The sequence below is a fragment of the Pelodiscus sinensis genome, chromosome 14 (genome assembly GCF_052426305.1).
Source record: "Pelodiscus sinensis isolate ZL-2025 chromosome 14, ASM5242630v1, whole genome shotgun sequence".
In the NCBI taxonomy this organism is placed as follows: Eukaryota; Metazoa; Chordata; order Testudines; family Trionychidae; genus Pelodiscus; species Pelodiscus sinensis.
Genome location: NC_143065.1, coordinates 5783602 through 5811364, shown reverse-complemented (window position 1 = coordinate 5811364; position 27763 = coordinate 5783602). Strand labels below are relative to the sequence as shown.

Below are 27763 nucleotides of genomic sequence, written 5' to 3'. Positions count from 1 at the left end.
GAGCAGAATCCCCTGGGATGTTAACATGAAGGGGAAAGGAGTCCAGGACAGCTGGCAGTATTTTAAAGAAGCCTTATTGTAGGCACAGAAAGAAACCATCCCGACGCGTAACAAGAGAGGCAAACATGGTAGGAGACCGGACTGGCTTACAGGGGAAATCCTTGGTGAACTTAAGCACAAAAAGGAAGCTTACAAAGAGTGGAAACTTGGACAAATGACCAGGGAGGAGTTTAAAGGTATAGCTTGAGAATGCCAGGGGGTTATCAGGAAGGCAAAAGCGCAAATGGAATTGCGACTGGCTAAGGATGTGAAGGATAACAAGAAAGGTTTCTACAGGCATGTTAACAAGAAGAAGGTGATCAGAGAGGGTGTGCGGCCCCTAATGGATGAAGGAGGTAACCTAGTGACAGATGATGTGGGGAAAGCTGAAGTACTCAATGCTTTCTTTGCCTCTGTATTCACGGACAAGGTCGGCTCCTGGACTTCTGCACTAAGTGACGCAGGATGGGATGAAGATGGACAGCCCTTGGTGGGTAAAGAACAGGTTAGGAACTATTTAGAAAAGCTAAACGTACATAAATCCATGGGTCCGGACTTAGTGCATCCGAGGGTGCTGAGGGAGTTGGCAAATGTCATTGTGGAGCCTTTGGCTATTATCTTTGAAAAGTCGTGGAGATCGGGAGAAATCCCGGATGACTGGAAAAAGGCAAATGTAGTGCCCATCTTCAAAAAAGGGAAGAAGGATGATCCAGGGAACTATAGGCCGGTCAGTCTTACCTCGGTTCCTGGAAAAATCATGGAAGGGATCCTTAAGGAATCCATATTGAGGCACTTGGATGAGAGGAAAGTGATTAGGAATAGTCAGCATGGATTCACAAAGGGAAAGTCATGCCTGACCAATCTGATTAGCTTTTATGATGAGGTAACTGGCTCGGTGGACATGGGGAAGTCAGTGGATGTTATATACCTTGACTTTAGCAAGGCTTTTGATACGGTCTCCCACAATATTCTTGCCAGCAAGTTAAGGGATTGTGGATTGGATAAATGGACAGTAAGATGGATAGAAAGATGGCTAGAAGGCCGGGCCCAGCGGGTAGTGATCAATGGCTCGATGTCAGGATGGTGGTCGGTTTCTAGCGGAGTGCCCCAAGGTTCGGTTCTAGGACCAGTTTTGTTCAATATCTTTATTAATGATCTGGATGAGGGGATGGATTGCACCCTCAGCAAGTTTGCGGATAACACTAAGCTGGGAGGAGAGGTAGATACGCTTAAGGGCAGAGATAGGGTACAGAATGACTTAGACAAATTGGAGGATTGGGCCACAAGAAATCTGATGAGGTTCAACAAGGACAAATGTAGAGTCCTGCACTTGGGACGGAAGAATCCCAAGCATAGTTACAAGCTGGGGACCAACCGGTTAAGTAGTAGTTCTGCAGAAAAGGACCTGGGGGTTACAGTGGATGAGAAGCTGGATATGAGTCAACAGTGTGCCCTTGTAGCCAAGAAGGCTAATGGCATATTAGATTGCATTAAGAGGAGCATTGCCAGCAGATCCAGAGATGTCATCATTCCCCTTTATTCGGCTTTGGTGAGGCCGCATCTGAAGTATTGTGTCCAGTTCTGGGCCCCCCGCTACAAAAAGGATGTGGACGCATTGGAGAGGGTCCAGCGGAGGGCAACCAAAATGATTAGGGGGCTGGAGCATATGACTGATGAGGAGAGGCTGAGGGACTTGGGTCTGTTTAGTCTGCAGAAGAGAAGAGTGAGGGGGGATTTGATAGCAGCCTTCAACTTCCTGAAGAGAGGTTCCAAAGAGGATGGAGAGAGGCTGTTCTCAGTAGTGACAGATGCAGAACAAGGAGCAATAGTCTCAAGTTGTGGTGGGAGAGGTCCAGGTTGGATATTAGGAAAAACTATTTCACTAGGAGGGTAGTGAAGCACTGGAATGGGTTACCTAGGGAAGTAGTGGAGTCTCCATCCCTAGAGGTGTTTAAGTCTCGTCTTGACAAAGCCCTGGCCGGGTTGATTTAGTTGTAACTGGTCCTGCCTAGAGCAGGGGGCTGGACTTGATGACCCTCTGAGGTCTCTTCCAGTTCTATGATTCTATGAAAACATTGTCCAATACAGAAGGTTTCAATGTTTTATGGCAGGGGTGGGGAACCTTTTTTGGGTTGGAAGCCACTGCTCCACAGAAAAACCACACAAGTGAAGCAAAAAATTCCCCTCCAAACCTCACTGATGTGGCCCCCAACTGAGATACCTCACTCTTCTGGCACCCCAGCCCCACGAGGCAAGGGGAAGAGGCAGGGAGGACTGAGGTTCAGGGCTTCCCATAGTCTGGATTTACTTTACTGGGATTCCCGAGTTAGTGGATTTTGAGGACCCCTTTCTTAGGCTCTGGGGTGGGAATAAAAATGAGGGGTTTAATGTGCGGGACAGGGCTGCCAGTGAATGGGATAGGGATGAAGGATCTGGGCAGGAGGTGGGGTGCAGGATGGGGTAAGGAGAGTTAGGGTCTGGAAGGGAGTTTGGCAGCAGGGAGTGGGTGGGGGTACAAGAGGGAGTTTGGGGGCATGAGGGAATTGGGGGAGTAACACAAAAAAGGCAAGAGGGTGAAAATGCATCCGAATAGCTAATTGGCGAGGGAGGAAAAGAAGTGGGGAGTAAAGGAAAGTGCAGCTTCTGCAAAGTAGAACCAACCTCCCCCCCGCCCGGCATCTGCCCTCTGCTCCAGCATTGCTCCTCCCCAGCCTGATCCCTGAGTGCAACCCCTGCCCCCACATCCTGCTTCACTGCTTCCTCTCTCTGCCCTCCCCCCCACACACATCCCTGTGCCCCCAGTGCACTCACTGGCATGCCAGCAGTCCTGGGGTGGGGAGAAGCAGGGGTGGGGTCAGTCTCCTCCCTGCCAGGCCCAGTCATTTGCCTGCAGCTCCGGATCTAGGGGGGCCCAGGGCTGTCTCCAGTCAGCCGGGACACAGTGGGGCACTGGGGAACAGCAAGGCACACCCAACATCCTGGCAGGTCATGTGTAACTGGCCACCCCCTCCTGAAGCAGAGCCTGTAGTGGGGGAGGGGGTGTTACCCCCTTAGCTCCCAGGAGCTGCATGCACCCAAGCTGAACAAGGACAGCCCCAGGGACACACATCCGCCCCCCCCCTGCATCCCAGCAGGAAGCCAGAGCTGTTGCTCCACTCTGCAGTTGGGGGGGAGAGGTAGGAGTAGGGCTGAGCTCCCACCCTACATGCCAGTGAAAATTGGCTCAGCCCACGAGCCAGGGGTTGCTAACTTGTGCTATATATGTGCTATCAGTGCGTGTCTGTCCAAGAACTCCTAAACAGTAAGAGCTAGAGCCAACACATTTACTATAGAGTTTCCTCTTACAAGTTAAAGCAAAGTATACACATGAACCAGCCAAGCGACATGCATCCCTCCCCCAGCTTGCCTGCTAGAACTGCAGTGGCTACAGGGAGGTGCACCTCACCTGACCCCCAAAGCTGCATGTGGTGAGAGAAGACTGGGGTAGCCTTCATACTGAACCTCTCAGTCGCAGCTCCAGCCCAGTGCAATGATTCAAATGAAGCACATACTTTTTCATTTTATTTTCTAAAAACCCAAAAAACTGAGTTACGGGCCTGAGCAATGCCATGTACATTTTCTAGTACTGACATAAAAATGCAGTTTTGCTCAGCCAAGAAGCAAACTCTCACAGCACAAAACAAATAGTTTAATAAAATGAGTTATTGTTTAGGCATAAAATAACTATAAACATGAAAGCACTAGAAAACATTTACATTTAATTTGGAATCTGTGTAAAGTAAACCCGTGACAAGTTTGCTAAATATCAGATATTTAAATGGCTTTCTTGGTTTGTCATCTCACACCGTAACATAGGAGAACTGTGAAAACAGCACTGACGTGTATTCTAGGGTTAATAACAAGTACAGCTTACCTAAAATCCATTAACATTAAGCAAAATGTTTGTACAATAAATGAATTAAGATCATACTGTAAATGTTAAATAACTCACAAACTTTATGAATTGATTAATGGACTAAACTTTCATTTTCCACTCTGTACACTTTAAAATCCAAATGGATCGTTACATTATAATCGAACTTATAAAATGAGAATAGAAAAGATTTACTATTATTATATACTTCGTGATCACGTTCTGTAGTTTGTTTTTGAATCTATGGACACTGACATCTCTAAATAAATAATATTACATTAGAATAAAAAGAACATGGGTGATTCCTGTATTCTGCATTATCCATGCATTCATATGTATTAAAATCATGTGCATGTTGTACCACCTTTCTGTTTTCTCAAACTTTAGTAAGTGTGATAAACAGGGCTCAACGAACTGTGGCAAGATCTACTTGCCAGCCCCACACCGCGCATGCGCCAAACCAGTACTGCACATGCGCACAGTGCTGGTGAACAGGGCAACCGGCTGAAATCTTCTTGCCACGGGCAAGTAGATATAGCAATTTGTCGAGCCCTGGTGATAACACATTTCAGTTTATTAAAAAAAAAAAAAAATCAGAAATTTTACGAGAGAGACAACACAAAAGCCTTATCACTGAAAAAGGAGGACATGGTGACTCTCACAAAGCCAATATAAAAAATTGTTTTCCTGGCGACAAATTTAACCAAAAGATGCACATGAAATAAATAAAGTCAAATTATGTAAGTAGTTCTTGCACTCCCACAGGAAAACTCAATTTGGGCTAAATATGTTAAATGTATAGGGGAAACAACAAAGAATTGATACATCTACAGTAAAAAAAATAGATTGGATTACAAAAGAGTGATCATGTACAAAACAACAGAAAAGTGGTAAGGAGACAAAATATATCCAAGTCTGCAACCTTCTAAGGGAATTTTAAATATGTTTTTCTGTTGGGAGCATAACCAAAATTGTTTAAAATTAAGAAAAAAATTAATAGAAAGCCTTTTGTAACAGTTTTAATTAGATAATTGAATAATCTGCCTAAGGATGCACGCGACTAGTCGACTAACTGATAAACTAAGTCTATCAGACAGTAAACTAGTGATGCGACTACTCACTTCCCCCTTGATACCTCTATCAGAGAGAGGCAGCAAGGGGGAAGGAGCAGGGGCTTAAAGCCATTTTCTCCCAGCATCATCTCCGTGGAAGGCAGGGGAGATAGAGGCACAGCAGGACACGATGCAAGCAGGGACCGAAGCAGTCGCCACTTGCGCCGCTTCTGCTGCTATTCTGCTTTTGAAATAGGCTCTTGTTACATTTCAAAAGCAGAAAGCCCTGCAGGGAGCTGGGGCCAGTGGGGGACTCCCCTGCTAGCCCAGTGTTCTCTGTGGGACTTCCTTTTGAAATGTACAAGAGCCCCAGCAGGTTTCTTGTACATTTCAAAGGCTGAGGCGCTGCAGGGAGCGCAGGGCCAGTGGGAGTCCCTTGCTGGTCTAGTGCTTCCTGCAGGGCTTCCTTTTTTTAACCTACTTCCAGTAAGGCTCTTGCTACAGTTCAAAGGCACAGGTGCCCTTATAGACTAATCGAATAGTTGATGGAAATCACATCGACTATTCGATTAATCTAAATTTAATATCCCTAAACCTCCCAAAACAAGAACAAAATTGCCTATACTGAAGATATTCAAGGCAAAATTAGATTGAGGACTCTGAAAGAATGTACATTTTTAAGTGAAAGTTGACTAAATACTAAGAGCCTATGTAGATCATTTTCTTTAATGTCCATCTGGAAAGGAGAGACAAGAACTGTCACAGATATAATGGAGCACCCTTAGGTATTGATCCATGGTTCAATATTTTTTGTGAATTGGACAGCGAGACACATTTGGGGTGTGACCTTGCTCCTCTTGAAGTCAATGGGAATTCTGATACTGACCTCAAGAGTACTCTTTTTTGACTTTGCTCATTATCTAGAATATTTTAATTCTGATCCTCATTTGTTTTGTGTTCAATCAGAACAGAAAAGCAGCCCTCTGAAAGACCAACGTAAGTCACCATGCTAAGTTTCATCCTTTTCTAATTTTGAACAGGAACTTGACATTTACAACTCTTCTAAAAACATGCTTCTGATTAAATCTAGTGTACAGTCAACCTTAGCATGGGAGCAGTTTCAGTTTCATTTCAGTGGGGTTTGTAATTAGACAGAAGTTCACCACTTTGTATTCGGTGTTTTTAAAAAATGAAATCTCTATTTTTAAAGTGACTGTTCAAAAATACTGGCGAACACATCTTTGGCCAGCACGTGTGTGAAAAATATAACATGGTAATAAACAGAGTCTTGCATGTTCTGATTATTTGATTCTATCCAAGTTTTCCTTAATTATGAGCCCTTGTTGAGTTATGTGGGTGATATTCAGCATAACTGTTCTCCTAGAATGCCTTTTTCCTTTTTCCATAAGTTAGCAACTATATAGCTCCTCTTCTGAGTGAAGACTTCTAAATGCAAAAAAAATGTCGCACCACCACCAAGAGTAATTTAGCTTAATTTCTTTACAATCTGATACATTCTCTCAGAAATGTGAGGATTCCTAGCAATCTTGGAGCTCACATGTACCCCTGATTTTTTTAAAACTCTGTTCTTATTTCAATACTATAGTACACTTATTCAGACTTACACTGCAATATTTTAATCAAAGTATCAAACCAATTTGTCTTTATCAAATTCCTTTGCAATCATTAAGGCAGTGCTGTTGAGGGAAACGGACTGCATATTACAAATAATATTAACAACTACTCCTCTGGGTAGTGTCACTAACCCACTGTATATAACCTCAGAGTTCAACTCTTCAGGAAGAATAAGCAGAACACTGCTTGCACCCACTGCTCCACCAGTATGGGAGATGTAATGTCGCTGCTGTCTGCAAAAGCCATATTCTTGTTGCTTCTCCACAACAACCCAACCCATTGCATATTTGCCATCCTTGTTCCATGATACTTCAGTGTTTGGCACTGGGGTCCACATCATTGTAATCGTGTCTGGTTTGAGATAGCCTGGAAGAAGTTTGTTGGCACTATGTTTAAATTGTCCAACTTGATAACTGTACAGCAAGGCATTTCCAAATTTCAGGAGGTCACCTACTGAAGAAAGCAAGCCGCCACCAGCCCATTTGTAGGAATTGTCCACGTAGGGTGCATTTATTAGCCGTCCTTTTTTGTTGCAAACATAACATCTAGAATCAAAATAAGAAAGTTTTAGTTGTCACTCATACATTTAATGGAAATATTCATCCTTTTAATTGATAGGTTAAAATAAAAGCAAACTAGTGACAAGACACACTCAACACACTCTGCAATTTAGTCCAATACTAATACCAGGAGTTATAAATGCCATGTACTAGGTACTAGTTTAACACTGGATTTCTGGTGCTGTGGAATTTACAGCGATTAAAAACAGCTTGAGAATTCAGGATACAAAAAATATGCCAAAGCTTACTCATCTTTCACAAGCACAGAAAACCCTACAGGCAGCAGACCATAGTTCTGCAGCCGCAATAGAAAGCAATAGAGGAGTTACGCAGTACGATTCTGTAGGAGATTGGTTATGGGAGGGATAAAGGATTTGGTTTGGAATTCCATGGCCACTAGATGGCAAAATAGATATTTATGTACACAAAGGCAGTAAACATGCAGCCATGGTAAATACTGCTAAAAATGGATCTCAAGACTCTTGCTCTGATAACCTGACCCAGTGAGTGCTATTTGTCCCCAAGAGCATGTGTTTCATACCGCCCATTTCTGTTAACTACTAAACTTTGTTCGACACCAGCATGCTCCATACACTGCACACTCACGTTAGCAATGCACTTTAAAAAATGACTAAAACCTGAGTTCCAATCATCTTCAGGCTCTGAAATCCACAAAAGCAAGTTACACCGAATATGGCTGACTCCTTTCTTCTGACCAAATGTAACAGGTAGAAATGTGTCATGGACCTGCCTGAACCTGGGCTGTCCTACAAAGTGAGCACGCATAATTTCAATAGTCCAGTTAATATTGGAGTCATGATGGCCTGAGCCTCTCATGCCACAAATTCAAATCAAAAGCCCCATACTGACTTAAAAGACAAAAGTGGTCACAATTAGCCCTGACAAAGGCTGGCTTTGTGCACTAACACAGAGTGAAGAGCCTTCCTGCTCCACCCAGAATTGCCATCTCTTAGCAGGGAGCCTTTACCATCTGGCCTGCTGATTCCTGATTGGCCTTTGCTTACTCCCAGCCCTCTAGGACATCATCTTATTGGTTCTCCAGTATCTTGGAGACCCTTCTGAACAATTGGCAACCCCAACTCCTTGTCCTTTTCATAAAGGGCCACTTCTTCGTGCAGCTTGTACCAAGGCAGTGAGGACTCTCGCAGCAAATGCCTGATACTCCTACTGTAGTGAAGGAGTAGGAGGAGTAGGAGTAACGGTAGTTCGGACTAGGAAGCCTAGTCCGAACTACCTAGTCCGTGCCGCGTGTAGCCGCATGGCACGGAGTCCGCACTAGTGGACATTTAAAAATGGCGGCGCCCGGCTTTATGCAAATGAAGCCCGGGAAATTCAAATCCCGGGCTTCATTTGCAACTCCGGTTGCCTACATTACCACCCTAGTTCGAACTAGGGTGGTAGTGTAGACATACCCTTATAGATTTAAAGAATCTCCTGAACAGCATCAGTGCGAGTTAGTCAGCAGCAAACAAAAGAAGTTGCAGCAGGTATTCAGCCCCAGAGGAGGACGAGACTCCTTGATGCAGTTTTTACTTTAGACATGCTCTTTCCTGCATCCACCCTCTGCCCCCATTCTTCCCTCACAATTTCTAGATTTGACACCTTCCACCTGCCTTCTATGCTCCTGACCCTTTCCATCAATCTTCCCCTTCCTTTTTTTAATTTCCATTTACTGCATGTCCTAACAAACCCCTAACTAAACATTTAAAGAAACCCGATTCCTTTAGTGCCCGCCCCCTCAACAAACATGGAACTAATAATATGATATATGAAAACCATCCCTGTTCACCAGTACTTTATCTCTCTAATGCTTTTTTCAGTCTTGTCTGTAACGCACAGGAATCCTCTCTCTAGGCATGTGGAATGAGTGCCTAGCAAAACTGTTCTCAGTTAGCCTCTAAGTCCTACTTCAGTACAAACACATTCAAACCTAGAACTTAAAACAAAGTTTAGTACATACTGTAAAAGCCAAGATATCATGGAAGCAACAGGCGATCTTGGAAATAAGCCTTGTGACTAAATGTTACTCTGTTACCCATAGTTTTCAGAACTCAAAGCAGTGGCAACTTAACTGTTTCACTCCAGGTAGCGTCCAAAATAAATCATTGGGAACACAGTGCTTCTGGCTGATTAAACACTAACAGAAGCAAGCATGCTCTTATCTAAAACTATAATTTGTTAGGTTTAAGCACACACAGACATAACAGTAGGTTTAGAATAGGGGTCGGCAAATCTATGGCTTGCGAGTCAAATATGGCTCAGGATAGCACCATCCCTGCTGCCTTCTGTGCTGGAGCCAGAGCCGGAGCCGGGCCATGGTGTGAATATCCCTACTGGGACAGCTGCATTGCGGCCCCAGTTCCAGCTCCGGTGGCCGCCATGTGGCCCAGCAGAGCTGTACAGCGGGCAAGGGCAGAGTTTCAAGAGAGCAGGGGAAACAGCAGCCGTATGCACCAAGACATGGCTTGCTTTTCTTCCCGTTCCCCTGACAATAAGGGAGAGAGGGGAAAGCACTTGGATTCTGTGATTTATACCTCTGCCCCCTCCCTTCACCAGCCAGGAGTGAGAGGCATGCACAGAATCCAATCCAGATGAGCTCTAGTGTAAAAAAAAAAAGGGGGGGGGGGGGGGGTATTTGTTATCATCCAGGAGTATTAAGTTGGATTAAAAAAAAAAGCAAAATCAGAAAGTTCACTTTTTTTTTTTTATTTTTTTTTTACACTCAAGCTCATCTGAAGAAGTAGGTTTGGCCCACAAAAGATTATGATGCCATATATTTGTGTTAGTCTCCACGCTCCAAGGGGCCACAGGACTACTCGTTGTTTTTGAAGTTACAGCCTAACAGGGCTACCCCTCAGACTCTTCTCTACAATGGTGATAATACTTGTCTATCAGAACGTTTTGCAAGATTTACTTCCATGCTATTGAATTAGATCATAAATATAATGAATTAAGCCACAGGGTGGCAGTGTCTTTTAGCCTGAGAGATATCACCCTACTTCATAGTTTTGCTTCCAACCATGATTTCAACATGGAAACTTGAATTTTGTCTAGCATCAAAATATCCCGAGACAAACCAAATTTACAATTAAATTTCTCCTCTCCGCGATGGTATTTTTTTTTTTTAACTTTTCATAAAGTGAAAAGGAGTTTAAAACTCTGGGCACTCATGATACAGTTTACAAAAACATTAATTAGCTGCTAATTCCACAACAGCGTAACAATTCAACTCCATGTAAAGTAGAGATGTAAAAAACATGTAAAATAGTTAACCAGTTAGACAATTTGTATTACATCCCAGGATTCTGCATCTTTAAAAAATGTTAGAGGGGGAATTTTTCTCTCCAGACTCTAAAAAAATCATTTTTAACAGTTCCCTGGAATTCAGATGGGTCCTCCCCAGATTTGGATGTTACAGCTGCAGAACTATTCAACTAGACCAGTTAAAAAAGAAAATTTCCCCAAACTATTTTTGACACAGAGCTTTTTATCAGGTCTGTGAAGGACACTCAGGCCTGGTCTACACTACAGAGTTAGGTCAATACAAGGCAGCTTACACTGACTGAAGTGTCTACACTAGAATATTGCTCTGACCGCTGTATCTCGCCTGCTATGCCAACTCAATAGCTCCTCCTCTGCAGGAGTAGCTGCTTTTCAGCTGACATAATTAGGGTGATAGAAATGTTGCCGTGTTAGTCTGGCGTAGCTGAAACGAAAAACAGGACTATGTAGCACTTTAAAGACTAACAAGATGGTTTATTAGGTGATGAGCTTTCGTGGGCCAGACCCACTTCCTCAGATCAAATAGTGGAAGAAAATTGTCACAACCATATATACCAAAGGATACAATTAAAAAAAATGAACACACATGAAAAGGGCAAATCAAATTTCAGAACAGAAGCGGGATAGGGGGAGGAGGTAAATGCTTGTGAGCTAATGATATTAGACGTGATAACTGGGGAAGCTATCTTTGTAATGGGTAAGGTAATTAGAATCTTTATTCAAACTTAAGTGTAAAGTGTCGAATTTGAGCATGAATGACAGTTCAGAGGATCCTCTTTCAAGTGTATTCTTAAAAGGCCTTTGAAGTAGTATGCAGGTAATCAAGTCCTTGAGACAATGTCCTTTCTGGTTGAAATGGCAAGAAACTGTTTTTTCTTTGTGATCCTGTCTAATATCTGTTTTGTGGGCATTGATCCTTTGGCGAAGTGTCTGAGACGTTTGTCCAATGTACATAGCAGACGGACACTTTCGGCACATGATAGCATAAATTATATTTCTGGATGCGCAGGCGGGAGGGAGAGGGAAGGTGAGAGGGGAGGGGGGAGAGAATTGGCCAGCGGGGAGCGGGACAGTTCAGGGCATACGCAGGTCCTGAATAAAAATGTAAAAGCAGTGCCTTTTAAATATCCCCACTGCTGATAGTGAGGTGTAAAGGCACTACAATGGGTCAGAATGGAGAGAACCTGGGGCATTCACCATCCAGAATGAGAATATGGATAAAAGATTCCAAAGATGGTGTTGGCTTTCTGAAAATAAATGAGCCCCTTTTCAATACACGATGTGGCGGTGCAGGGTTTTATTGGATTACAGTCCATTTTTCCAATCCAGATTCCCTTAACTAGCTGGTAAGAATGTTGTGGGTGGCCGTATCAAAAGCTTCGCTAAAGCTGGCCCTAGGGGCTTTGGGAGGACCAAAACCAACATATTTGCATATTTGTCATTTGCTTAATGAATATGCAAATATGCAAATGAATGTTACCGGTCCTCCGAAAGCTCGTGAATGGATTTACTGGTCTCCATGTCAAAAAGTTTGGGAACCCCTGCTTTAGACTATAGTCAGACTGGTACTGGTAAGATGTAAAATTTACATAGCAGTGAAATTACCAGGGCTGGAAAAGAAAAGATGGTTGGCTTGCATTCATTATTCCCCACCGTACACATATGCACACACTTACCTTATGTTTTGTCAGCTCATACTAAAGTCTCATCACTGGCAGCCCAAAAATATATTAAAAGCAAGGGCCTCATCTTGCCAGATGCTAACCAAACCATTGTCCTCAACGTGCTCAGATGGAGCTGCAGCATGCTCAGCAACTGGCAAAATCAGCCCATTCTGACTACATTCATGATAGCAATGTTTTACATTTTTTTAAAATGGATGTCTGAAGCAGTAACACAAACATGCCAGTCTGCTCATACACATTTGAATTAAGGATGTAACAAACTTTCCTATATCTTCAACCTGAATTACTTACCTTTTCCCAGAATACTATTTCCATTGCTTTAGAGTTAACAAAAAACTTAACATAGAAAACCTTTCTTCATTAAGAACACAAAATATTTTTTCCAACACAGGAAATCTGAAAGCTGCATATCAAACTCAGATCCCCTTGAGATTTTTCCATAATCTGCTTATGCGATTCATTGAGAATCCTGTCCCTGTGCCAAAACTTAACAGCTGAGTCAACAAACTTTAAGTTCAGTGGTTGGAGGTGATTTTTTGGCTATGTAACTCAGTAAAAGACAACTGGTGAGGGAAACAGCAAGAACGACTAAACCATTAAACACAAACTCAGACACAAATTACTCCTTCAAGTTCTTAAAAGCTGCCAAATGGCAAGCTATTAACTTAGTGTTTCTCAAAGTGTGGTCTGCGACTATCTTGCAGGTGGGCTGTGGGTTTGGGGCTCACCCCCCTATAGTGGGGAGCTTGCATTGGTGCTTCAGGCCTCCACCCTCTGTGAAATTGGAGCACTAGCAGGCAGAACCACTTCCTACTCTGGGGAAGAGGGTGAGCATTGTGGGCCAGATTTAGCTTGCAGGGGGAAGGAAATGGCTCCGCTCACTGCCACTCCCCCCAGCTGGGGGAACAGCAGTGCAGGAAACCACTCGCCTGAAGGCTTTTCCCCCTGCTCCCATTGGCCGGCAGTGCCTGGGAGCAGCAGGAGGCATAGAGACAGGTAAACACCCTGCACCCCCATCTCCCTCACACACACCACCTCCTACCAAGACCCCACCTGACTCCTGCACCCTCCTTCCCAGTCCAGCCCATCCTCAGCACACTCCTGCAACCAACTTCCTGGTCAGACCCCACCCGCTGCACACTCCTACACCCAAGCAACCTGCCACCCAGACCCCCCACCCTACCCTCAGCCTGCTCCTTCACCATACCTTCCAGTCAGAGCTCACACCTCCACCCCATCCTGAACCCATATTATCACCATAGGTGGTTGGCTGGTGGTCTGTGGAAAGGTTCCTGGGGAAGCCTGTGTTGGCTTTCCAGCCGCTCCCAGGATAGGCCGGGGGGGGGGGGGCGGTCAGGGGGGTGGAGGACTGGAACCCACAACCCAGCGCTCCTCAGGCAAATGCCCTAAGTTTGAGAACCACTGTATTAATAATATCTATATCTAAAAGAACCATTTAAGTGTCCTTGTGCTGTCACTGGCATTTAAATAATCTAATTTATAAATAACTGTGGAACACTATAGAAAGATTACATTATTACTGTTCCATGAAACAATTTGGAGGTAATTTTACAATTGTGGTAATTGTAGTGTCTACATACTTTACAATCCCCTCGTCCCCTTTTTTCAAGTTTAAGCAATATGCAATCGAATAATTTGGAAACTCAAACGCTATACTGTAAATCCATAGTATTTTATGAACTATATTGGAGTTGAGAATAGAAGGAAATTTCAAGTTATTTTCACTCTAACTGCTGTTCAGTTTCTATGAACACTTTCTCATCAACGCATACAACTGAAGTCAGATAAAGAACTTGAAATCATTCTTTAATATACGTAGAATGTATACAGATTAAAGAAGACTACAAATAAATGAAAAAAGAAGAGATTCAAGTCATCTGCTAATGCACAATTTTGGAGAGCAATTAAAATTAACAATTAAATAAACTGATGCAAATGTCTTCACTATAACAAAGTTGTATTATTTCTACTCTTATAGAAATAGTTGTAGCAATTTTGGGGGTCATTATATCCTTACTTTTCCTTCATTTCCTTACTCTTTTATATGCAACTGACCTAAACAAATCTCTCCCTTCTTAAAATATGTGTTCTCACACTTGTTTCCTATTGTTATAAATCCTTAAACATTAGGGATTAAAAATAAATGTGAACTCAAGGAATCAATGTAATACCATTATTCCAGCCATTTGATAAAGAATATTTTTACAAATCATTTAATCTTTAAATTAGCTTTTAAAACAAAAATCAACTAATGCTTACCTGTACAGTGAAGAATTTAAGCAAGCAGCAGTCAATATAAGATTTTAGTGCATAATTTCATTCTCATTTACCTTGCTCTATTGTATATCATTGATTCATTGTCATCCAAGACAGTTGCCAACATATCCAAGTCACGAAACATTTTCAGCATGTAGTCTGTAAATTTACATCCTGACGCTCTCTCCACCACAGCACTCAGAAGGGTAAAGCCATAAGTTGAATACAAAAACTGGCTTCCTTGGGGAAGAGGGGGGGGGGAAAGGAAGGGGAGAAAAAGAGTTTATTTGCATAGTGCTTGAATGAAAAGTTTAATGTTTCCTTCTGCAATCTTTTCCTATGAAGTTTACTATTCAACAAATACAGTTTTACACAGGGATCAGTGTGTAACTGTGTCAGAACACATTTATTCTTCACAGTGTAATCAGACACATAAAGGGTTAAATATTATGATGCTCTTTTCTATATTATCTGTACATAGAAATAGAGCATCAGCCAAACTCTACTCATGTGATTAGGAAGACTTGGTTTTATTTTGTTCTTTTTCATAGTTACTATTCATTGTCACCAAAAGACAAATTAATAAATAAGATTTAAATATGTAAATATGATGGATAAAATTTTAAGGGTGAAAAGAAAGTAAATGCAACTAAAATCCATGCCCAGCAAGGAAGAGAATTTACTGCATATTAAAATTAAAAAAAAACAACCACCCAGAATATAACCATAGGAATTGTACAGTGGATCAGAGAGAGCTGCTCCAGAGGGCTCTTAGTGCTGCCTGGACAGGTAGGGGCACCACACAGCGTGCTCCGTGCTGTGAATGGTTAACTGGTAGGGGCTGGAACAGCTCCCCACCTGCCACAGGCAAGGGGCTACTCCAGCCTCATGGGGCCCATCACAGGCAGGGGATGCTCTGCCCCCACCCCTGCCAACCCCGCTTCAAATGGTTAACCAGCCAAATATAATGTCCAACTGGTTAACAAATTAAATGGGATTTTACATCCCTATTAGAGATTGACTGAATCCTGAAAGCATGAGGTTTAATAACTTTTCCACAAGATTAATAACAGCTCTGGATAGTTTTATTATTCATATAAAAAGCAAAATTAAAAAATAACTAGAAATGTTCTTGGCCTCAAGAACTGTAGAAATGAATTCCACAATTTAGTTACATGTTGTAGGGATGTAAAATTCCATTTAATTAGTTAACCGGTTAAACGTTAAGTTTATCTGATTAACTGATTAAACTGGGATGAGCGGGGCGAGAGCAGTAGGAGGGGGCGCCGCTCCAGCCTGCTTCGGGCCTTGTGCGGGACTGATGCATGGGAGCTGGAACTTGTGGCAGGCCACAGGCAGGGGGCTGCTCCCAAGGTTCCAGTTAACTGTTAACCAGTATGCACCACTCATTAAGGGTGATGCTCTCTGGTTAACTGGTTATCCATTAACATCTCTAATACACTGTGTGAAAAAATATTTCCTTCCATCCGTTTAGAATTTCCCACTATTTCAGTATAAATTCAATGACCCCTTTTCTTATGTTATGAAACGGGAAAATGTTCTCAATCTACCCTCCCTATTTTGTTTTCTATTGTGTATACTTATGTTCCCTATTTATCTCCTTACAAAAATAAACAATCCGAATCTTTTCACGTTTGCTTTAATATTAAGAGTTTTACCACACCCTTAATCATTCTTAGTGCTCTTCCCTGAACTCTTCTAGTTCTGCAATATCCTTTTTTTGGGGGGTGAGGGATAACCACCTCTGCACACAATACTCAGATACTCACAGTACCTTACCATGCCACTGACTGCAATCTATAATGATGCCAGGTCCCTTTCTTAAATTGAAAGTTAATTCAGAACCATATAGATTGTAGGAGTAGTTTAATTTTCTCACTCCAATGGGCATTACCATGCATTTAACAGCACTGAATTTTAGTTGCCCTCATGTTGCCTGTTCACCTAGCTTATTTATCCACAAAAAAAATCTAGTAGAAATTTGTGAAGCACACCTTGTTTTCTGTTTCCTAACCAGTTCTTGGTCCAATGATTTACACAGCTTGTTTGAGTCCTTAAGTACCGTAACAAATTTATGCTGTTGCAGGGGGAAAAAATAGGCAAGAGTCTCAAAGAAAACTTCAGTTAAATAAAGATGATTTTACAAGGTCTTCATGGTAAAATTCAATAAAAGGCCACGTGCGTGTTACAGTGATACAGTTAATCCATTTATGATATACCTTAACTTTTGTAATCTGACAGGCAAATTTTGCAGCACATGTTGCATTACATGGAACTATTTTGAAAGAACACGCTTGAATTTATTGCTACCTACTCTCTAGAACTCTTTTTTGTATACACAGTTTTTCCTATCTATTTATATCAATTTACAAACTGATAGTTAAGTCTATGCAGCTCCTAGTGTGGAGGCAGTTACACTAATAGAAGGTATGCTTATATTGACTATAGTTTATTTTTGAAACTATGAAAAATAAGCTACAAAGAGATAAGATCCTTTATGGCAATATAACTGCATCCATAATAGATGATTGCATCAACGTAACTATATTCAGTTAGTTTTCTCTTTTTTAATCCATTGCAGGGCATATTTAAAGTGACCAGATAGTTAGAACATGGCTTAAACGCTTCCTTGTGAAGCTCTCATTGAGCAACAGGAAAAAAAATCCATCTCTTGGTTTAGTCACAGTAAAGTCCCAATTTCACGTAATGTATCAGACAAACAACAAATCTTAAGAATGTAACACTTAAAGAAAAAAAATTAATTTTTGATCAATAGAAACTCACCGGGCTTAAAGAATAAAGGATCATTTTTAAATATTTTCAGTGAATCAATCACATTTTCAAATTTTTCTTTCAAATAATACTCTTCGTGTTCAAATTCCTTTGTTTTCTTGACAGGTTTTAATTTTTGGCCTTTAGCTTCATCATCCTGTTCTGACTTGGTTTTAGGAAAGTCATTTTTTTCAGTTCCTTTATCTTCTTTCTCTTTCAGTTCCTTATCTCGGTTAGATTTTTTTACATCTTGCGCTAGTTTAAGGGCTTTGTTAGCCTTTTCCTTCTGTTCCTTTACTTTAGTAATATCTTTCTCATAGTGACGAATTCCACTTAAATGTGAAACTAACAATCTTGTAGTAATGGTGACCTAGTTTAAAAGAAAAATATTATTGTGTATGCCTGCTTAAAGATATTATGCAAACTGAACTTTTATTTCTGTAATTTATATAATTGCTATGTCAAGAAAAAAAAAATTCCTAGCCATTTTTTTAATTGTAAAGTCAGTTAGAAAAAAATATTTAACTATTAGTCTAAAAATTTTTAAATTCCCAACATTCCTTTTTCCATCAGCATGTATTGCTTCCTGCCCCTACTTTTTAAATTATTTGTAGTGTATCATATACACAAAGCTGTGAGCACCCGTAGCAATTAGTTCAGTAGGGAAGATATGGAACAAATGTGAAATCGAGACAACCAAAAATGGTTACAGAACAAACTGACCCTTTACCTTTTCACCTTCATATTCTTTTTCTGGAAACTCCGGAACGTATTTTTGCACTGGAGCATCTAAATCCAGTTTTCCTTCTTCCCACAATTTAGCAACAGCGACCATGGTAAGACATTTGCTAATACTAGCAATTCGCATGACTGTTTCTGGTTTACAGATTACACGGTTCTCTACATCAGCATAACCCAAACCTTTAAGAAGATAAAAAGCAGGTTTACATATAGAAAGAATTCTTTGAGATTTTGCAATGTTCACAAACATAAATTCTGTAGAATACTCCGCATGAGACACATGATAGGTTCTAGGTTCTATTTTCAAAAGTACTCAGTGGCCTCTCTCTGCTCCCACGGACATCAATGACAGTGATTTCAATGGGAGCAGAGTTAGGTCATTGAAGAGTGTTTCTGAAAATACCATCCTATATTACCCCTATATTACCGACCAGCAATAACATAAAACTTAACGCTAATTTAGTTTAGTGAAAAATTAAGCCAAAACTATATCCTAAGGGCATACAAGCTTGTTTCTCTGACCACACAAGTTGGTCCAATAATAGACCGGGTCTCTCTAATATCCTCAGACCAATACAGCTATGGGCAGCTATTAAAACTGTCAATCAGGTTAGCTGACCCCCATTCATAAATCCACATATTAAGTCTTTCAAAGAGCTACTATACATTACTCTTTTCAAAATTCAATATAACTTCCAGAGAGAGAAAATAAGATCAGTTAAAAACAGGAAATTGACAAACTTACAGCATTTAACTCAATTTAAAAGGCTTAACTACACAGTGGTTTAATAAATTATTTTAATCTCTTTAGATACAGACTTAGAGAGAGATTACATCAGAAATGAAGTAGTCTAAATTCAGTATATTTGTTCTACAAATTATGTCAAATACATGATTAGTTGATAAGGGAAGGTGCTCAGCCCCAGCTCGTGCCCTGCACACCAGACTCCAACTACATTTAAGCTGCAGAGGTAGTTTAGTGGGGGTAGCTCCTGGACTCGACACGAAATAGGACTGAGCACTTTCCCTTACCAACTAATCGTGTAGTTGATACAAATTGTACTAACTACACGATTAGCCATTTACCTACTTCTTAACATCCTTAAATCAGACTGCAAGAAAGTAAATTAGGAAGAATTTTTACAGAAGAAAGATTTCGTTACTTTCCAAGTTCTTCCCTTCAATCTCATTATTTTAAGATACTACTTTATTTTAAGATAACCCTCCCAGGCCCTGAGAGTGAAGACATGGCAAGAGTCTACCACAACATGCACCCTTTTATGATATTATTGTTACTATTTATTATTTTTACTGCCACAGTACCTAGGAGCACCAATCATAGACCAGTACTCATTTGTGTTAGGTACTGAGAGTTATGCCACTACGCAATATTCTGCAACATCTTCAGGAGGAAAATTCTGCTGAAGCAGTACAGCAGCATCCACTCCTTCTTAGGTCAGCTAGCAACTCTTAACAGTTTCTCTTAACAACACTTCTGCAAAACCGTTTGAATTCAAAAGCATAATCTGAAGAATTTTTTGTGACAAAATTTTCACATGCTCTCTCACACACACACACTCTCTCTCTCTCTTCCTCCCTCCCTCCCTCCCGTGGCAGTGAAAGACACATGAAAATTTTGGAGGATATGCCACACACAGTCATGCTTACAATGCAAAATCTGTTATACAGCCTTGCTAATGAAGCACCACTCAGGGAATCTACTACAGGCAGTCCCCGGGTTACATGGATACGACTTACATCGGATCCCTACTTACAAACGGGGTGAGGCAACCCCGCACTAGCTGCTCCCCCCCAGCAGACCAGGGAGACGCGAAGCTAGCACCCCCCCCCCAGCAGACCAGAGAGACGCGAAGCTAGCGCCCCCCTCAGCAGACCAGAGAGACGCGGAGCGGCTTTTCTCAGCAGACACCTCATCTTGAGAATAAAGGACTGAGGGAAGTGAGGTGTGGGAGAATAAAACTGAGCTCTGGAGAAATGTTTGGCTAGAGTTTCCCCTACAATATGTACCAGTTCTGACTTACATACAAATTCAACTTAAGAACAAACCTACAGTCCCTATCTTGTACGTAACCCGGGGACTGCCTGTACTGAATTTTTAGCAAAGCACATTACTATTTCTTTCTGTGATAGTCTTTGCCTTAAACAATGATCAACAAGGTTCAAGAAAGACAACTAAGTAGAGTTAACCAAAATCTATAAATAAGAGTTCTGTTCAGACCTATTTGAACCAAGCAAACGGGGAGTCCTCCAGGGAGTCCTACATAACCTGCAAAATAATGTATGTTTATTGAAAGGATTACAGCTGCCAAATCTCAACATGTTCCCAGTGGCAACCTAAGCACCAGTCCACTAGTTTATGAAATAAGTGAACTGGAACCATTCAAGTTTATTCTGACTATTATGTAGATTCCCAGAGAAAGATGATGTCCAATACATAACAATAAAATAACAGCTGTTTCTCATGAAAAGCCAAACATAACCAATTTTACATCTATAGTTATCAACTATTTTATTTCCACCAGTAGCTGCACAAAGATGATGGGTGGACAGTTGTGTCAGAAAGAGTACCATATAACACACAGCACAGTGAGGAGAATTTTAAGGGGGATGTATTGCACAATGATTATGAACAGCAAGTATCCACTTAGATGTAGAACAGAAACAGGTCCAAGGAATTCATTCTCTTTTTTAATTACAATATTCACCCTCTTTCAAGGGTTTGGCTTACTGCCTACTGGGGGGGAAGTTCTCTGTAAAATATTTGCAGAAAGTTTGGGAAAGACTTTATTACGCAAACTCAATTTAAGCCTCATTCAGCCTAAATCAACAGGGTGAGGGCCAAGCTAAATGTGGATTGCTAATTATCACTTATTTCAACTAAACTCATTTAGCATGACTGACAACATTACATTTCCTGGTAATTAAGTTACAATGCAAATTAGACCTATGCAAACAAGATGAAAATACATCATCTCCCTTTTGTAAGTCTCTCATTAAATTCAGGCATTTTGACCCAGGGTACAGCAAGTCCTTCTTTTTAAGCTTCATATTGAGGCACGTTTGACTCCACCCACCGTTTAGGAATTTCCTTGTCCTATTTTAGGTCACCATTCCATTGTGCACATACTCTGATGTTGTTAGAGCACAGAACTCATTCCCCTCCCAGGGGCTGTCTTAGCCTTTTCCTCCACACTTGCCAACATGCTTTATAAAAAACTGTCCAAAAGGGTATTTCATTTACAACCACTACTATCACCTACAGAGATACTTTCTTCCCTTTACTTGGACCCTCCCCCATTTTATACATTTTAATGCCAGAGTGACCACTGCTATTTGGTTTTGTCTTTTGTTTTGAGGGCAGATTTTATAAAACTTTTATAATTATGAGGTTAATGGAAGCACTTACCCCAAATTGAAGAACAATAATTACTTAAGATTTGTAACTCAAAATGAATGTTAATTTTGAAGAACATGCAGAACAACTGAGTTATATTCCTGTATACCAACCTTCTGACCATACTTCTTTTCCATCTACAGAAACTCCAATTACTATGCCTGGAACTCCGACTTCATCCTGTCACAAACAAACTTCCATTTATTAAAAGGCTCTGTTTGCTCAGAAATCAAACATAACGCTAAACCCCATAAAAGCAGAAACTGTGTTCCCAGTCAGTACTAGGGATGTGAACAGGTAACTGGTTACCTGGATACCTGGTAAGCATCACCCTTAACATGTGATATTTACTAGTTATCAGGTACCCAGGAGCAGCTTACCATGGGCAGGGGGCTACTCCAGTCACGGGGAGTGATCAGGAGCTATACCCCCCACCCCATGAGGGGGAAGCAGTGGCAATAGCAGCCCTAAGCACAGGGAGAGCAACAAACAGAAGGCAGCTCACCTGCACTTAGGGCTGCCAGTTCCTGCTGTTGACACCGGCCCCAAATGGGATCCTACTTAATCAGTCAACTGACTTGATGACCTTCTGAGGTCTCTTCCAGCTCTATGGTTCTATGATTAATTGGGATTTACATCCCAAATAAGTACATAATCTTTGAAATTATTTTGTTTTAATATCAGTTGGGCTGAATTCGTACAATCCCCTTTCAAAAGCTGCAGATCTCTGTTGAGGTGATGGACAACTACAATGAAAGTCCAATGAGCTTAAAGACTAATTTAATATAAATGACACCTACTGCAGACAGGGAACATAACTTCTTTCAAACTACGATGTGACTATCGTATGAGAGTCAACACATTTTAAAAACAAGTAGTCTTGTAGCACCTTAGAGACTAACAAAAACATAGTATTATGAGCTTTGGTGGGTAAGACCCACTTCATCAGATGAGTTGTGGACCTTAGTCTCTATCATGAGGTTTCTTCTGATGAAGTGGGTCTTACCCACCAAAGCTCATAATACTATATATTTTTGTTAGTCTCTAAAGTGCACAGGAATACTTGTTTTTAAAGTTACAGACTAACATGGCTATTCCTCTGAGACTGATCATTTTAGCGTGTCTGGGATGTCCTCATTTAAAATTATAAACACTGAAGCTTCAGTTCCAAATTTTCAGAATGGCAGTCTATTTATATAGTTCACATAGCTCTGTACACACCTCCAGTCCTTCAAATAGTGTACTCAGTACTGAAGATACTTTTACCACTAGCATATGTCAGTCCTGGACTGCTTTAAGCCCTTTTAAGAGTAGTCCTTTGTGACAGTAAATGACAAAAAGTAAGGAAGAAGTCAGTAATTCAAAGGCACTTTCAAATCCTTCTGACAAACTCTTACATAGTGCAGTGATGATATACAGGGAGAGCCTGATGTGAACAAACCAAATAACACGAGAAGATGCAAAAAGGAAAAGTACAGATACATTCCCTGGATGGGGGAATATTGCACTAGTCATAGCCAGACATGTTAGGGGTGGACTGGCTGGAGCTAATCACCTGCCTCTCCAGTAACTGAGCCATAAGAGAGTAGGCTACACAGAGGAAGGCTACCTGCTTCCCATTTCCAAAGAGTTTAGAGACATACCCGTAGAGCCCTGCAAAGCCACAGACAGCTGCGGCTCACTTTTGCACATGTAGATACTAATTGGCTGTGTCTACACTGGCGCGAGCTTGCGCAAAAGCGGCCACTCTTGCACAAAAACTTGCTGCCTGTCTACACTGGCCGCGTGCTCTTGCGCAAATAAACTGACGTTCTAATGTATGAAATCAGGGCTTCTTGCGCCAGAACTCAGGAATAAGCCCTCTTGCGCAACTGTTCTTAGACTCATAGACCATAAGGTCAGAAGGGACCATTATAATCATCTAGTCTGACCCCCTGCACAGTGCAGGCCACAAAATCTCACCCATCCCTCCTAGAATAATCCTCTCATCTATCTCTCAGATATTGAAGCCTTCAAATACTTTGAAGACCCCCAAGATGCAGAGAATGCTCCAGCTGTGATCTGTACCCCATGCTACAGAGGAAGGCGAAAAACCTCTAGGGCCTGAAAGTGTGACTCTCTTCTTGGGGTAAATCAGACTAGCCTCCAAGGGGACAAAACCAGCAATTTATGCAACAGGGCCTCTGCCAATCTACCCTGGAGGAAAATTCCTTCCCGACCCCAAATATGGCGATCAGCTAAACCCTGAGCATGTGGGCAAGACTCATCAGCCAGACACCCAGAAAGTTCTCTATAGTAACTCCTATCATCCCTCCATTGACCTATTTCCCACTGATAATGTGTGCAGAGGCCAGTGTAGACAGGCAACATGAATTTCTCGAGCAAGAAAGCCCAATGGCTAAAATGGCCAGCACAGCTTTCTTGCGCAAGAGAGCGTCTACACTGGCACGGATGCTCTTGCGCAAAAGCACATGCCGGTGTGGGCGCTCTCTTGGGGAAGAGTTTTGGCAGACGAGCTCTTTCCCAAGAAGCTGCCAGTGTAGACTAGCCGGGGTGCAGCCCAGGGCGCTACGCACGCGCCGCCGCAGAGGAGCAGTTAGGGGTCCCAGCCAGCATCTGACACCGGCACCCCCACCCGGCGCCCCCACGGGAAGGAGGGTCCCAGCTGCGCACAGCGCCCACACGCATCCCGGCACGGCTGGGGGGGCCTGCGGCCGGCAGCCCCTCGGGCCCTGTCCGGGCTGGAGCCAGGCGCGAGGCTGGGAGACCCCACAGGGCCCCTGGCACCCAGCCGGCACCTTGATCCTCTGCAGCAGGTCCCTGCTGCTCTCGATGGCCCGCGAGAAGCGCGGCCCCGCCTCCGGCTCGCAGCCCCCCGCCGCCAGCGCCAGGCCCAGCCCGACCGCCCAGCCCCAGGCGCCGGCTGCCCGCGGCGGGGGCGGGCCGCTGCCCAGGCGCCGCTGCGGCCCCCCCCAGGCCCGCCAGAGGCGGCGCGAGGCCCGCGCCCAGCAGTGCATGGCTCGGGCCGGGCCGCGCCAGCCAGGAGCAGCCGCTGCCGAGAGCTCGGCGCATCCCGCGCAGGCGCACACGCGGAGCCCGTCTGTGCCGGCCCCCCTCGCTCCACTGGCCCGCGGCTGCCCCCTGCAGCTTCGCCTCTGCCTCCCGGGGCCGCGTCCTCGTGCAGACCCCGGCTTTCACCGACAGTGTCACCAGGGCCGTGACCACGCAGTCGTGCAGCACGTGAAAGACGAAGCAGATAGTTTCTTAGGGGCTGAGCTGTGTGGGGCAGACCCGCTTCCCCGGATCCAGACAGGCATCTGCCCCGCCAGCTCATCCCCAAACGAACTACCGGCTGGTGATAGAAATGTAGCCCAGACTGCCGGTTAGTGATAGAAATGTAGCCCCGACTGCCGGTTAGTGATAGAAATGTAGCCCAGACTACCGGTTAGTGATAGAAATGTAGCCCCGACTGCCGGTTAGTGATAGAAATGTAGCCCAGACTACCGGTTAGTGATAGAAATGTAGCCCCGACTGCCGGTTAGTGATAGAAATGTAGCCCCGACTGCCGGTTAGTGATAGAAATGTAGCCCCGACTGCCGGTTAGTGATAGAAATGTAGCCCAGACTGCCGGTTAGTGATAGAAATGTAGCCCAAACTACCGCTTAGTGATAGAAATGTAGCCCCGACTGCCGGTTAGTGATAGAAATGTAGCCCCGACTGCCGGTTAGTGATAGAAATGTAGCCCAGACTGCCGGTTAGTGATAGAAATGTAGCCCAGACTACCGGTTAGTGATAGAAATGTAGCCCCGACTGCCGGTTAGTGATAGAAATGTAGCCCAGACTGCCGGTTAGTGATAGAAATGTAGCCCAGACTACCAGTTAGTGATAGAAATGTAGCCCAGACTACCGGTTAGTGATAGAAATGTAGCCCAGACTGCCGGTTAGTGATAGAAATGTAGCCCAGACTACCGGTTAGTGATAGAAATGTAGCCCAGACTACCGGTTAGTGATAGAAATGTAGCCCAGACTGCCGGTTAGTGATAGAAATGTAGCCCAGACTACCGGTTAGTGATAGAAATGTAGCCCAGACTGCCGGTTAGTGATAGAAATGTAGCCCAAACTACCGGTTAGTGATAGAAATGTAGCCCAAACTACCGCTTAGTGATAGAAATGTAGCCCAGACTACCGGTTAGTGATAGAAATGTAGCCCAGGCTACCGGTTAGTGATAGAAATGTAGCCCACGCTACCGGTTAGTGATAGAAATGTAGCCCAAACTACCGGTTAGTGATAGAAATGTAGCCCAGACTGCCGGTTAGTGATAGAAATGTAGCCCAAACTACCGGTTAGTGATAGAAATGTAGCCCAGACTGCCGGTTAGTGATAGAAATGTAGCCCAAACTACCGGTTAGTGATAGAAATGTAGCCCAAACTACCGGTTAGTGATAGAAATGTAGCCCAGACTGCCGGTTAGTGATAGAAATGTAGCCCAGACTACCGGTGAGTGATAGAAATGTAGCCCAAACTACCGGTTAGTGATAAAAATGTAGCCCAAACTACCGGTTAGTGATAGAAATGTAGCCCAGACTACCGGTTAGTGATAGAAATGTAGCCCAAACTACCGGTTAGTGATAGAAATGTAGCCCAGACTACCGGTTAGTGATAGAAATGTAGCCCAGACTACCGGTTAGTGATAGAAATGTAGCCCAGACTACCGGTTAGTGATAGAAATGTAGCCCAGACTACCGGTTAGTGATAGAAATGTAGCCCAAACTACCGGATAGTGATAGAAATGTAGCCCAAACTACCGGTTAGTGATAGAAATGTAGCCCAGACTACCGGTTAGTGATAGAAATGTAGCCCAGACTACCGGTTAGTCTTTCAAGTGCTACATGGCTGCGGTGTTGTGTTTGTTTTACCAAGATCAGACTAACACGGCTACTTCTCTGTTAGTGAAAACTCCTAAGAACGGCCACACTGGCTCAGACCAAAGGTCCATCTAGCCCCGTGCCCTGTCTGCCACCGGCAGTGGCCAGTGCCCCAGAGGGAGTGAGCAAAATAGGGAATCATCAAGTGATCCCTCTCCCATCATCCATTCCCAGCTTCAGGCAACCACAGGCTAGGGACACCATTCCTACCTATTCTGGCTAATAGCCATTGATGGACCTAACCTCCATGAATTTATCTAGTTCTTTTCTGAACCCTGTTAAAGTTCCCCTCTCTTCTCCACATCCTCTGACATCCTCCTGAGGTCTCTTCATCCACAATACCGACAGTGTCACCGCGGCAGTGACCACGCAGTCGTGCAGCACGTGAAAGACGAAGCAGATAGTTTCTTAGGGGCTGAGCTGTGTGGGGCAGACCCGCTTCCCCGGCTCGCAGACAGGCATCTGCCCCGCCACAGCTCATCCCCAAACAAACTGCCGGTTAGCGATAGAAATGTAGCCCAGACTGCCGGTTAGCGATAGAAATGTAGCCCAGACTACCGGTTAGTGATAGAAATGTAGCCCAGACTGCCGGTTAGTGATAGAAATGTAGCCCAGACTGCCGGTTAGTGATAGAAATGTAGCCCAGACTGCCGGTTAGTGATAGAAATGTAGCCCAAACTACCGCTTAGTGATAGAAATGTAGCCCAAACTACCGGTTAGTGATAGAAATGTAGCCCAGACTACCGGTTAGTGATAGAAATGTAGCCCAAACTACCGCTTAGTGATAGAAATGTAGCCCAGACTACCGGTTAGTGATAGAAATGTAGCCCAAACTACCGCTTAGTGATAGAAATGTAGCCCAGACTACCGGTTAGTGATAGAAATGTAGCCCAGACTACCGGTTAGTGATAGAAATGTAGCCCAGACTGCCGGTTAGTGATAGAAATGTAGCCCAAACTACCGCTTAGTGATAGAAATGTAGCCCAGACTACCGGTTAGTGATAGAAATGTAGCCCAAACTACCGCTTAGTGATAGAAATGTAGCCCAGACTACCGGTGAGTGATAGAAATGTAGCCCAAACTACCGGTTAGTGATAGAAATGTAGCCCAAACTACCGGTTAGTGATAGAAATGTAGCCCAAACTACCGGTTAGTGATAGAAATGTAGCCCAGACTACCGGTTAGTGATAGAAATGTAGCCCAGACTACCGGTTAGTGATAGAAATGTAGCCCAAACTACCGGATAGTGATAGAAATGTAGCCCAAACTACCGGTTAGTGATAGAAATGTAGCCCAGACTACCGGTTAGTGATAGAAATGTAGCCCAGACTACCGGTTAGTCTTTCAAGTGCTACATGGCTGCGGTGTTGTGTTTGTTTTACCAAGATCAGACTAACACGGCTACTTCTCTGTTAGTGAAAACT

General features: G+C 43.2%; 1 protein-coding gene and 1 long non-coding RNA gene across 3 annotated transcripts; one reads left to right on the top strand and one right to left on the bottom strand.

The window, feature by feature from the left end:
- Window positions 1–1828: 1828 nt before the first annotated feature.
- LOC149523573 (uncharacterized) lies at window positions 1829–6578 on the top strand. The gene is made up of 2 exons (XR_016350640.1): window positions 1829–5380; window positions 5431–6578. It is a non-coding gene; the product is annotated as an uncharacterized LOC149523573 (long non-coding RNA).
- Window positions 3712–24445, bottom strand: LACTB (lactamase beta). Of its 2 annotated transcripts, none has more exons than XM_075897667.2 (6): window positions 24212–24445; window positions 21527–21593; window positions 17988–18178; window positions 17270–17627; window positions 14539–14704; window positions 3712–7184 (listed from the first exon to the last, which is right to left on the bottom strand). In XM_075897667.2, exons 1-6 carry the CDS (start codon window positions 24428–24430, stop codon window positions 6653–6655), a joined length of 1533 nt encoding a protein of 510 aa, XP_075753782.2. In that variant the 5' UTR covers window positions 24431–24445; the 3' UTR covers window positions 3712–6652. The 2 variants fall into 2 exon arrangements, with proteins under 2 accessions (XP_075753782.2, XP_089638035.1); XM_089781909.1 differs by having other exon boundaries at window positions 22635–24336.
- Window positions 24446–27763: the final 3318 nt, after the last annotated feature.

Coding starts and splice junctions, on each gene's coding strand:
- LACTB (XM_075897667.2), bottom strand. CDS start 24,430: ATGCACTGCTGGGCGCGGGCCTCGCGCCGCCTCTGGCGGGCCTGGGGG. Junction 21,594..24,211: donor ACCTGCTGCAGAGGATCAAG/GTGCCGGCTGGG, acceptor TGTTTGTGACAG/GATGAAGTCGGAGTTCCAGG. Junction 17,628..17,987: donor AAGAATATGAAGGTGAAAAG/GTAAAGGGTCAG, acceptor CTTTTAAACTAG/GTCACCATTACTACAAGATT.